Source organism: Zootoca vivipara, chromosome 7 (assembly GCF_965207765.1).
Source record: "Zootoca vivipara chromosome 7, rZooViv2.hap1.1, whole genome shotgun sequence".
Classification (NCBI taxonomy): Eukaryota; Metazoa; Chordata; class Lepidosauria; order Squamata; family Lacertidae; genus Zootoca; species Zootoca vivipara.
This window is the reverse complement of record NC_142590.1, coordinates 22,980,431-22,993,290: the sequence shown is the minus strand read 5'-3', so window position 1 is coordinate 22,993,290 and position 12,860 is coordinate 22,980,431. Positions and strand designations below refer to the sequence as shown.

The 12,860-nt window shown below is 44.2% G+C and overlaps 1 protein-coding gene across 3 annotated transcripts in view; it reads right to left on the bottom strand.

The window, feature by feature from the left end:
- Window positions 1-1,860: 1,860 nt before the first annotated feature.
- The window catches only part of PALMD (palmdelphin), a 50,571-nt gene continuing 39,571 nt past the window's right edge, over window positions 1,861-12,860 (bottom strand). For all 3 annotated transcript variants that reach the window (XM_088673799.1, XM_088673800.1, XM_088673801.1), the window contains 5 exons: window positions 11,354-11,468; window positions 10,037-10,070; window positions 9,830-9,943; window positions 5,873-6,976; window positions 1,861-2,166 (listed from right to left, as the gene is read on the bottom strand). In XM_088673799.1, the coding sequence (XP_088529925.1) occupies window positions 2,123-2,166; window positions 5,873-6,976; window positions 9,830-9,943; window positions 10,037-10,070; window positions 11,354-11,468 (1,411 nt within the window). In that variant the 3' untranslated portion in view covers window positions 1,861-2,122. The remainder of the gene's footprint in view (window positions 2,167-5,872; window positions 6,977-9,829; window positions 9,944-10,036; window positions 10,071-11,353; window positions 11,469-12,860) is intronic.

Below are 12,860 nucleotides of genomic sequence, written 5' to 3'. Positions count from 1 at the left end.
ATTTGTAGGGAAGATGCAGTCTTGCTGCACTTGGCATTTTCATATAAAACTTTTGGCTGCACAGCCGAGCTGCTGGGACTGTCACTTCTACTGCTGAGACACTGTGGGGTGCTCTTGCTCAGAGTTTAATCATGGTTAAGTTTAAACAATTGCCAATTCCAAGAAACGAAACAGCCCACAAGCACAAATGCAAATCTGTGCTTTGAAAGCACAATGGCCAAACAAAATTTCAACTATTTTTAATTTTTTTGTACACATACTTCATGTTTATGATGCAGCCTGTTGTCTCCAGAAATTCTCTAAATCAGCAAGTCTTGCCCATTCTGTTCTCTGTCCTGTTTGTGGCCCAGGCTGAATTCTTGTGCAGCAGATAGCTATGACCTGAAGCAGAGTACTTTCCTTCTAGAAAATCCTTGTGCTGCAGCACGATTTGTTGAGATTTTTTTAGTTTTCTTAACTTCTTGAGAACTTTGGCTATGTAGACCTCTACTTGTCTGAAAATGTGTTTAGCAGTGGCGCTGGAGGAAAAATGGCCACAGTGGGGCAGGGGAGCGCTGTCTAATCTGAAGTGGCTAACGGCACAATCCTAACCATGGGTACGCAGCAGTAAATCCTATTGAATTCAATGGGGCTTATTCCTAGGTCAGTGGGAGTCTGTAACTATGGACTGGAAAAGTGACAGATGGACATAAGCATAAGATGGTGGAAAGAAACACCTAAACCTTGCTTGTCGGTCTCTCTCCCACCTCTACCCCATAACAGACTTTTGACACCCCCCCACCCCAATTCTGAATGGGGAAATGCCATGGGGTTGACACAATGCAGGATGCATTAGCAGAGAGAGAGTGGCAGTGCTTTCCATCTCTAGTACTAGGTGTTTTACATATGCATGTTGCCTTCACTTTTGAAGCTGCAAACACACTTGGGCAAGTACTGTTAACCATATAAATATCTCTCTAAAGTCTCTACTCTCACCATTTCCATGGTCCACAGCTTTCAGGCTGGTGACAGTGGGGCCAGTTGGGATTGTACATAGGTCAAGGCTATTGGTAGTTCAGAGAACTGGCCCTGCTACTGTCAGAAGATTTGAATTATGGTGCTGGAGGAGACTCTTGAGAGTCCCATGGACTGCAAGAAGATCAAACCTATCTATTCTTAAGGAAATCAGCCCTGGGTGCTCACTGGAAGGACAGATCCTGAAGCTGAGGCTCCAATACTTTGGCCACCTCATGAGAAGAGAAGACTCCCTGGAAAAGACCCTGATGTTGGGAAAGATCGAGGGCACAAGGAGAAGGGGACGACAGAGGACAAGATGGTTGGACAGTGTTCTCAAAGCTACGAACATGAGTTTGACCAAGCTGCGGGAGGCAGTGGAAGACAGGAGTGTCTGGCGTGCTCTGGTCCATGGGGTCACGAAGAGTCAGACATGACTAAATGACTAAACAACAATAACAACTATCAGAAGTAGAAATCTATCTTCCAGCACCCCTAGTCGCCCTGTGGGAGATGAATGAGGCCTGACAAAAGCTGTTGGTTAGAGTTTGTAGTTCACCCTGCCAGGAGTTTCCTTAACAAGAACCAAAAGAGCACAAGGAGATAATCTCTAGGGAAGATAGTGGGTTTGGATAGTAGTAAACATCCTGAAGTGTCATAGTCCCACTTCAGATCCCATGATTTATGGGAGTGTACAAATCATGACCTGTGACACTCCATCCACAGTTGGTAAGGATAGGAAGATATATTCTTGCTTGTGTGGTTGGGCTTAGAGAATGATCTGAATAGGAAACAGCCAGCCCTCACTCAATAAATGGGACTCTTATGGGTGCAGCCTTGTTAAAGATACTGGCTCTTAGCTTCCAATTACATAGTCATTGCATTTATTAGAAATGTCCCATTTGTGATCAGAAATTTTTGAAGGCACTTGAAGTTAAATTCATATGGATTAAGTTGAAAAGCTGGAAGCACAACTTGCTGTCCATTCACTTTCCTGCAGGGGGTCATGATTCTTATGTATGCTTCTTTCGAATAGGCGAAAGTCGTCAAAGCCCGAAATGTAGAAAGCTCCTCTTCTGCTTCACATCACACCAGCAGATACCTACTTAGTATTATACCACTGCAGCTCCTAAATGACTTTTTTGCCCAGTTTTGCCATTCTCATTCTCAGAGCTGCAACATAAATAAATAAAAAAAGTCACAAATTCCATCCGTTATCCCGCTTCTAAATCTAACTTTTAAAGAGAATTGCACTTACCTCAAATGGTTAGGTCCAAGAGAGCATTGTTTTAGTAGAGTTAAAAAACAGAAGTTATTAACGTGCAGAGAGACAACAGCATAGGTTGCAGGTGAAGGAAGAATGGGCACTAAAACATCTTGCATGGCTGTCAAAGTGGTCATTGATCTGCCCTCTAACCTGCTGGACACTTGACAGTAACCAATAAGCCTTTTAATTTCTCAGTTGAGAATTCTGTTCACTCTGAATGCAGTGCGCTTCCGCCACTGGTTTGGGAAGTGATGTATGCACAATGCTAGATTCATATGTATCTTGCCATTTCTTATGAAATACTGCAGGGGTAGGCAACCTAAGGCCTGGGGGCCAGATGCGGCCCAATTGCCTTCTCAATCCAGCCCGCGGATGGTCCAGGAATCAGTGTGTTTTTACATGAGTAGAATGTGTCCTTTTATTTAAAATGCATCTCTGGGTTATTTGTGGGGCCTGCCTGGTGTTTTTACATGAGTAGAATGTGTGTTTTTATTTAAAATGCATCTCTGGGTTATTTGTGGGCCATAGGAATTTGTTCATTCCCCCCCCCCCCAAAAAAATAGTCCGCCCCACCACATGGTCTGAGGGATGGTGGACCGGCCCACGGCTGAAAAAGGTTGCTGACCCCTGAAATACTGCATTTTAAGGTAACCAAGCCAACTTCATTCCAAGTCAAGATAAAGAGTGACCTTGCTATGCTTTTTAAGCCAGGAAATGTTTCATACAGCCTTTGTTCACTAACTACAGGTTGGGGCTTGTAGGATCTGCTGTAATAAAAAAAAAAATCAAAACTCCACAGTCTAGAACCAAAATCAGGTGCAAGGAGTTGGGAGGTGGGGTTTGAAAATGTTTGAAGGCTAGAAACTTCATGGACTGAACTGCAGGACATGTGACAATTTCCATTCTGGCCTGTTGAAACTTGTGCCTCTTTTCCTTCCTTGGTACGAAACTCTTATTCCCACCCCCACCCCACCCCTGGGTTATAAAGGTTGCCCCTTTTTGTTTAGATTTTTAAGCGTTCTCCTCCTCCAACGCAAAAGGCATCCAGGAATGGCTCTGGACTACTGGGCCTTCCCCTGACATGGCACTGTGGCACTGACTTCAAGGCTTTTCATAGGATGGGTTTTTGACAAGGAACAAGTACTGTAAATAAAACTGAGAACGCCTCTATTCCCCTCTCACAAGCAGCTCTTTGTTTGTTTGCTACCTTGCCCTACAGCTGGTCTTCCTGGCTTTGTTTTCTTTGGGGGGCAAGCAGGATAATTAGGAGACTGTCTGGGAAAATTACTCATTTCCTAGCATTCTCCGCTTACTCCGTATGTGGCGAGGCACAGTAACAATGCATGGGAAGAGGACCAAAGCAGCAAGAACTACTTGGCTTCAACAGGGGGGACAAGTTCCGCAGTCAGGGGAACAGTGTGCTCCAGGCTAGCTTGGATTAATATGAATTCCATTATTCTACTATGGAACTCATATTTGGAGGGGTGCTATTGGCAGGTGGTGAGCGCCTGAGCTGAATGTGCTGCAACGCATTCCAAAATTTTAACACAAAGAGAGAGATCACGGAAAGCTGGCTCCGTAAATGCCATTTAAACTGGAAGACACAAAACAGGCAGGACTCATGACCCCACAACACAACACAATGTCATGTATGGTGGCTCATCTGTGGCTTGATTAAGGATCTGGTTTTGTCAACTGCCTTGAAAACAAAGATGGAGCGAAGAGGGGGGTGGGAGTTTTTTAAACAGACCGGCAGGTTTCAATACATGTGCAGGCCTGCCTAAGTTCAAAGCCCATTGAAATAAATCTGTTTGGTGCTAAATCCAATTATATTGAAGTATATTTTGCTTATTTTTGTTGGTGGGATCTCCTTCTGTGCAAGTGCATGCATATTCACTGTATTAGTCCTAAATTAAGGCAATAGATGTAAACTGTTATAAATCCAAATAATTCAGCTTCACTCCTTTGGGGGATCAGGCCTATATGTTGCAGTCCACGTTGGGTGAACCCAGTCCTTTATTCCCCCAACAGAACTATCACCAGAAGTTTGAAGTACTTGGATTTGAGGCTGATGTGTTCTAAGACAGCGTTTCTCAACCGCTGTTCCGCGACACAGTACTGTGCCGCGGGACGCTGGTTGGTGTGCCGGGAGACGCTGGCGACGAGAAGGGCGATTTGCTGCCCTGTCACGTGACTGGCGGCCGCCATTAGGGGCACTGACCCGCCGGAAAGGAAGCCGGCCGGGTCACGACGGGGGCGGGGCGAGCGCAGCTCTCAACAGCCACCACCGCGGCTGTTTGTCTCACTCTCGCTCCTCTTGCTGGCGGCGCCCGGGAGTTTTTGGGTCGGCGCGGGAGTGAGCGGCCTCTTCGGCAAGGAGTCCTGCAGAAGGTGAGGTGCTCTTCTTGCTAGCCCAGGGGTCGGCAACCCGCGGCTCCGGAGCCGCATGTGGGAGCCTCAAAAGGGAGCCTCACCAAGAAGCCCCAGCCCACACAGACAGGGACCGATCGGAGGTCGGTCCGTCGTTTGTTCCCTTCTGCTGCAGAAACTCTGCCGCCGGGGCTGCGCGCACGGGGAGAAGGCGGCGAGTGGCTCCGCCAAGGACATAATGCAGAACAGACCCGCAAAGGAACCCCTCAACAGTCTTTTGCCATTAAACTCCAACTTTTACACCATGCACTTTTTGCACCCGTGTGTGTAATGATTACGTCTCCCCTCCAAACTAAACTAAATATAGGGCGGCACAGAGTTGGTGTGCCGCGGGATTTTTTTTTCATAGAACAAGTGTGCCGTGGCCCAAAAAAGGTTGAGAAACACTGTTCTAAGAAGCATACAGAATACAAAAAGTTTCTAGCAAGAAGAAGAGTAAAGCAGAGTGAAAGGAATCATGCAAAGAGGTTAGAAAATGTAACACCTTTTTTATTTTAAGGAAGACAGACAGACAGACAGAGGTTAAACAAAATAACTGGATTTTAGTCATACTTACTATTTCTTTAAAAAAACAAACCAACCCACAGACACCCAAATCAAGCAGGCTGAGAAAAGATATCAAAACTTGCATAAAGACATTTCGAGTGAAGTGGCCAATGTTAAGTCAAGGTTAAAGTAAATCAAACCTGTTCAACCAGCCTTTCTGTGTTAGGTAAGGTGCAAGGTACATTATACAGTTCAAAGTCAGGAGAACAGAGAGAGGCATGACTGAGCTCCAGAAACGGAGACGCAGAATAGGAAGAAAGGCTATTATTTACTACCAAAACGCAACCATTTTTCTCACATGCCATAGGACCAAGGAGATAACATTTTAATCAGTGTTTCCAAGTTGCACTTGAAGCACAAAGATCTCTATCTGATTTATACCAGTCCTGTCTGGAGCTTTAAAAAAACCACATTGCTGCATTGTGCGCTTAGGTCCTTCAGTGTAGTATGGTTAACATTGTTAACATTTGAATGAAAGTGTTAGAACATGGGAGAAATAGGTTAGATAGTCTGTATTAGTCAGATCTGAGGTGTAGAGAAGCCAAGAGGAAACAAGGAAGGAATGGAGGGAGAAAGAGCAGTAGCCAATTTGTTACATGAGAGAGCAACAGTGTCGTGACTTGCCTCTTTTTTTACCTGTTAAGGAGGGATCCTCTGTTCCATCACCTGATAACCGGCCATCGACCTGACCGTTGTAGGTAGAACAGCATAGGCTTTCTTCTTGCTCCTTGAGCGATATGGAATTTTTATAAGGCGACGCATTTACACCGTCACTGGCGGTTTTGCTGGGATTTGTCTGTGGAATTGCACTTGTTTGGCTAGGGGTCTGGTAGACCTGGCTAAAAGGACCAACTGGATGATACAACGGCTTTCCAGCCCGACTCTCCTCCTTGCTGTCCTCTTCTTCACCGTCATCGTCAATGACGACAAGTTCTGCATGGATAACTCCATCATACCCACAGACAGTTTTATTCAGTTCTTCATCGTCCACATGCTGGTAACCCATGAAAATCATTGTGACGGGTTCGGTATCTTCCACGTAACACGGCACAGCTTGGACCACACTATAACTAGAACCTTCATCACTTTCCAGCATTCCTGAAGGAGGTCTTTCATGCGTACTTACAGAGTTTCCGATTTTTATACCATGTTGGTTCTCTCCCATCTTCTGATGAGGTTCAGCAGCCTCTTGTAGAACTTCTCTTTGAATGTTAGCTTCCATCTTGTTTTGGGGGCTAATCTGTGGTGGGCTTCCTGTTCGTTGAAAGACCGGAGAGTGAGAATTGTGCCGATAGCTCTTGGAGGAATCTAGGCCGTTTTCTTTAAATGCTTGCTCTTTTTTATAGACAGGTTCCTTATAAAAACAGTCCAGGCTGTTTGTTTTCTTTTGAAGAGCTCCTTTTTGGCCATTTGGTCCCTGGACTAACTTATCATTCTGGGGAGTTGTGGGCCTGCAAAACTGGTTTGCATATACTGGTTCATGATATTCAGTGGGAGACTTGGACTGTTTCTCCGTCGCCTGCCTCAAGAGGTCCTCCACTTCAACAGGTGCAAGGTCATCTACTTCCTTGTTTGTGACACTTCCATTGGAACACACTGCATAGACCGACTTTCTGCCATCATCATACACTTTCACTCCTGCGCCCTTAAATTCATCTGACGGTAGTGGTATTGTCGACAAAACTGTGCTTTCTCCGGTCTTCAGGTCTTTTTCAACTTTAATTTCCATAGCGAACAATGCTACATCGGAAGAAATAAGAGTCCTTTATAAAGCAAGGAACACAAGTGCTAAAGATATATACAAATGCCAATCTAGATATATAAAAATGTAAACTGGACATGTGGGTTATTATCCACTTTTCTCCAAAACTGCTTCACCGATTGCATTCAAATTTTGACACAACGTCCCAAGCGAATGTCCGAAGGTTCTTATAAAGTTTGCTAAAACAGATGTCACACCTGTGCAACATAAAAACCCAAAAAACCTGTGTTTCAGAACACACCAAACAGATAAAAGTGCATGCTGGGAAATAGAACAGAGAAGCAGCGTCTCCAATGGCTGCAGACAATCGGTGACATCACAACATTCCACAGCAACCAACTGAAAACAGGCCTTTACAGACTTTACAGAGCTTTACAGACTAGGTCAAATGGAGGTACTGACTCGCCTGGGTGGGGGTTTGGGGGAGGAGGGGACAGGATGTAGTTCGGGACAGAGTTGGGGGATTCACAGGGATGAACCGGGGGGGGGGGCAGAATAGGTAATGGATCGGGACAGGGTGGGGGCAGTCACAGGGATTAGCCACTGCAACGCGTGGCAGGGCCAGCTAGTAATACTATAAATTTGGGGTCTTTGCAGGCGACCTAATGGACACAACACCAGACCCCATAAACACAGCAACCTCCCTAATAAGAGAACTCTTATTTGCAATGGTGTCGGGCCTACAGGTAAACTTTGCAAAGTCTGTGGCTATGTGCTTCAACACCCCCTCCACCCCCCACCCAAAAAGAATTTGCCAACAGCACCAAGATAAAACTTTGCTGCACCAAGTTCAGATACCTAGGGGTACAAATAAGCAGAAACCTCAACAAATTATACCTCCACAACTACAATCCCTTGTGGCGACAAATCAACAAAAACCCGAAGAGATGGAAAACACCAACTTCACTCTCTCAGACAAATGTTAATAATAATAATAATAATAATAATAATAATAATAATAATAATAATAATATGCTAGGTCACAAGAATTTGCACATGACAGCAGCAGGTGGTTGTGTTAGAACATGGGGTACCAGCAGTTTCCTGTGGAACGCGTCAAATAATTTCAAGCAATGCATGCAGGGTGTGATAGATTCTTTTCCAGCTGCTACTTTCCTTACTTGTAATGCTCTCCCTGCAACTGTTTTTCTCCTGATGGAGCTCGAAGACGGGAGGAAAGCCCTGCTGCTCTTAAAAGCACCTGGGAAGTGTGTTTCTGAGTAGGGAAAGTGCAGGCAGGAAGATTGAGCGCATCTTTTCTATCCCTTATATTGTTTCCTGTCTGGTTTCAGTCACCCTGAGCCTACCTTCTGTAAGTCCGCCACAACCCACGCTCCAGGAAATGGCTTTTGCCACTGTCACATGTAGTTAGCCTCTATGATAACTGGGGTCACAGATGGTTGGAGAAAGACATCAGATATCTTATGATCTGCTGGCAGAATACACTGCTACTCGGGAGGAGATTTTGAGCCCAACGGAGGAAGGATTGGAGGTGCTCTAGTCCTATAAAGACTAGAGAGGAAGCCCTCGGCCTTACTGTTTGGCTACCTGCAATCGTTTAACGCCAGGATGGGGGTGTGGGACAGAGGTCCACACAAATAGCTGCTGTAATACCGTGCTATCATTTTTCTCTCTCTGCAAAAAGCCAGAACAGGTTGGTGGGTTATCTGTGTTCTGGTGGCAATAGGGCTGAGCTTGTAAGTCAGTGTTACAAATAAATTCAAGGTGGAAAGTCATTCTACTAGCCTATCTGAGCACACGTGCTCAGTGCTAAGGCATTGGTGGTGCATCAACTGCCTGGAAAACAGAAAGCACCAATTCCTCAGGAAGGACTAAAGCTCAGGGGTAGAGGCTGTGCTTCGTATCCACTAGATTCCCCGGTTCAATCCCTGGCATCTCCAGGTTAGGGCAGGAAAAGACCAAAATGCTATTGGCAGTAGTGGAGACAATGCTGAGCTAGATGGATCGATAGTCTGACTTGGTTTAAGGCAGTTGGGCTAGATGGGCCTCTGGTGTGATTCAGCAAGACTCTTATTTTTTTTAAGCAGTGCTGCTGAGGAGCAAGAGCCTGCCGCACCCATGGCAACCGGTAAGCAGAGCTGAGACAACAATTTCCATTCCTGCTACTGGGATAACGTGCAAGTTTGATATAGCACAATAAAGTCAAGGTAGACAATGACACTCATTGGACCTCATGTTCTTCTGCCAACTTGCAAGGTTTGAGGAAACAAAAGGAGCGGTTAAGGGAACATCTTTCAGCTTGTCATTTTGGCTCTCGCTAAAGATCAGCCAGGGGGTTGAGCTTGAATTTCTGGAGTGCAAGCTCTCTGGGTGTTTGCTAATTAGAAAAGCAGCCCATCCTCTACTTTCAGCATTTGAGAGATTCAGGAACATGGAACAGATATAGCTAGCAGTATTCTGGAAACAAGGTGTCTTTGACAAGGAAGAATAGTGTGTTTACCATCACACTCTTTACTTGGCAAACGAAGCACATGCAAAACTCATGCAAAACAAAACAGAACAAACAAAACAAAATTGTGTGTAGCCAGTGCCACACATCCTCAAATATATATATCTTGTGAGAAAAGCCTGTTTAGAAGTTTAGCCAAATGCATAAAACCCTGGAGGGTCGAAGTAGACAATACTGAGCTATATGGACTAGCAAAAAAGATTTGTGTCTCTCTCATCTACCATCTGTCTGTCTGTCATCTATCTATGCATACATATTTATTTATTTCAAATACTCATTTCACTTCCTAAATCTGGAATCATTTTAGATGTACCCCATTATAGGTCTACACCCTTTCTTCAACTGCATTGCTGATTTTTACCTCTTCGCTTTTCTTCATCGTCCTCTGCTTCTAGATGCCCTGTCCTTTTAAGTGCAGAAGGCCTGAAAGATTTTGGAAGGTCAGGTATGTTGGCATAAATGTAGTCAGGTGGCTCTGTGAAAAGAGAGAATGGTTAATACATAACCATTTTTACCTCTAATGTTAAGCACAAATAATGTTAAATTCTAGGCTTCTGAGTGAACATACCTTCTTTAGTCTTTACTTTTTCCACCTTCACAGACTAAGAAAAGAAGAAGAAGCAAGTTTTGTGAATAACCACCAGTAGGGTTGAAAGTGAATAACCAACCAGTAGGGTTGAAAGTGTCACTGCTTGTCAACCACACAGCTACAGAATATGTAGCGGCAGTGGAATATATATGTGTGTCTATGTATATCTCTGTAAATCACTACATCATAACCCCACTATATATAAAAGATTTCCTCAGGGACCGCTTCTCTCCATATGAATCTACCTGGACCCTGAGATCATCTTCTGAAGCCCTTCTTCATGTGCCTCCTCCACAAGAGGTCCAGAGGGTGGCCACACGAGACTTGGCCTTTTCTGCAGTGGCTCCCCATCTGTGGAAGTCTCTCCCCTGGGAGGCTTGCCTGGCTCCTTTGTTACATATCTTTAGGCCCCAGGCAAAAATGTTCCTCTTTAACCAGGCCTTTGGCTAATTGACAACTGATGCCATTTTATAATGTGTTGGAGAAGGGGGATAATTGGGTTGTTTTTGTCTTTACTTTTATTATGTATTTTTGTGATTTTATGTTGTGAACCGCTCTGGGTATAGGACTTATACAAATTTAATAAACATCAAAAATAAATATAATTTTGGTGGGTTATTAAATAGATATTTCACCTTCCTATGAGACATATGCAGTTGGTCAATATATTTGACATTCCTGGGTGTGATGACAACTGTTCTTGCGAGATAACTTTTCGTCTATGACTTTCTCTGCCTTGCCACATCTTCAATTAGACCGCTCTTGGGCAATGGATGGCAGTAGCTTCTCTCTACAAAAGTGATTGCATAATACCCCTTTGGGCCTATTTGACTTTCAGGACACGTTGGCAAGCTTGTGTGTTTGTTCAGTCTTTGACTGAAGGGTGAATAAACACAGAGACCATTTTTCCTCTCTGAGTTTAGGCTCCCCCCTCCCTCCATATGTTCTTGATACTCTGCCAACATATAGTTAACAGTTAACCCTGGGCTATTTTTAATTCTAAAATAATGCTGTAGTTCAGAGCACAAAGTGCAAATATTCCAATACTGGGATTAGGGTATAAATGTGATGCAGCATTCCTGTGGCAATCTCGACATAACACATCTTGATAAATCTGCATGTTTTGGAGGGGCTTGACCACTGTAAGTTTTAGTCGCTCCTATTCCCCCCTGCTGAACTTCACATTGGAGCTCTGTGACATTTCCTTGCTTTCATCCCTGCCTCCCCCTCAACTGATTATTTTTGCAAAGCAGCAGAGATTACATCAGTAGCAGGACTTTAAAATTAGACTCTGACCTTTATAATATCTTCTGTGGTTCTTTCTACCAATTTAAGCTTCTTCAGGATGGCCTTTTCTTTAGCTGAGATGGCCAGTTCTTCTTTCTCAAGGTCCTCAATTTCTTTTTCAAGTCTGCATTATGTACAATATTTGGAGAAGCAATGGTTAATGATGCCAACTGCGATAAAGAGAAAACATACTATGTGCCACCTAAGTGGTTTTATTTCGAGCCCATCACTTCCCCTATTTCTGATGTTCAGGCACAAGAGGGAGGTCTGAGGGAACCCAAGGTTTTGTAAAGCTACGAAAAATCTCCGAAAATATCCTCATGAGGACTGAGCATGCTCAGTGACCATGGAATACTACAGAAAACTATGTGGGAGGAGGAATGAAATGAAGTATCCTGGACAATGGCACTAAATAAGGAACATGACACTCTGCCACATTTTGTTGTGGGTCGCATCAGCTTGGTTAGATTAGTGACCCTCTAAGTGATGGATCCTCAGTAGTGATGTATGGCAGTGAGAGCTGGACCATAAAGAAGGCTGATCGCCAAAGAATTGATGCTTTTGAATTTTAGTGCTGGAGGAGACTCTTGAGAGTCCCATGGACTGCAAGAAGATCAAACCTATCCATTCTGAAGGAAATCAGCCCCAAGTACTCACTGGAAGGACAGATCATGAAGCTGAGGCTCCAATACTTGGGCCACCTCATGAGAAGAGAAGACTCCCTGGAAAAGACCCTGATGTTGGGAAAGATGGAGGGCATAAGGAGAAGAGGACGACAGAGGACGAGGTGGCTGGACAGTGTTCTCGAAGCTACAAACATGAGTTTGACCAAACTGCGGGAGGCAGTGGAAGACAGGAGTGCCTGGCGTGCTATGGTCCATGGGGTCACGAAGAGTCGGACACGACTAAATGACTAAACAACAACAAGTAATGGATGTTCAGAAAATTCTGAGGGAAATAGAAAAGGAAGCAGAAATTGCTGCAATTCACATGGCTAGTCTGTGGAAACCAGGAATGGAAACCAGTCAAATGAATATGATCAGCATTCAAGCATGTTGTTGTTTAATTCCGCAAACAATATACAATAAGTGCCTTTTTGAACATTGTTTTGTTGCTTCTCTCACATTGAAATGAATGAAAGTTACATTAGTTACCTAAATAGTTACATAACTTATGTAAAATAGCAGGACAGTGAGACAGATAACATGGTATTTGACAGAAACCAAACTGCAGTGGAAAGGATGCAGTGCTGCTTGTTGTGAACACAGTTTAGAATGGAATTTTCTGCCTTCTTTCATCCCTACTCAAAATGTGAGCTGGGATAATGAAGAGACAGGGCTGTCCTCCATTGTCAACTATTCAAAGACATCAGGAAACAGAGCGTCATCAAATGCAATTGCCTCACACCCTATTCCAGAGTTCTCCAAGCTTTTCATATTGGCGACTTACTTTGTAGACATGCATCATTTTGCAACACGGTAATTCAGTTTTACTAGCAGACCGGAGGTTAAACTAA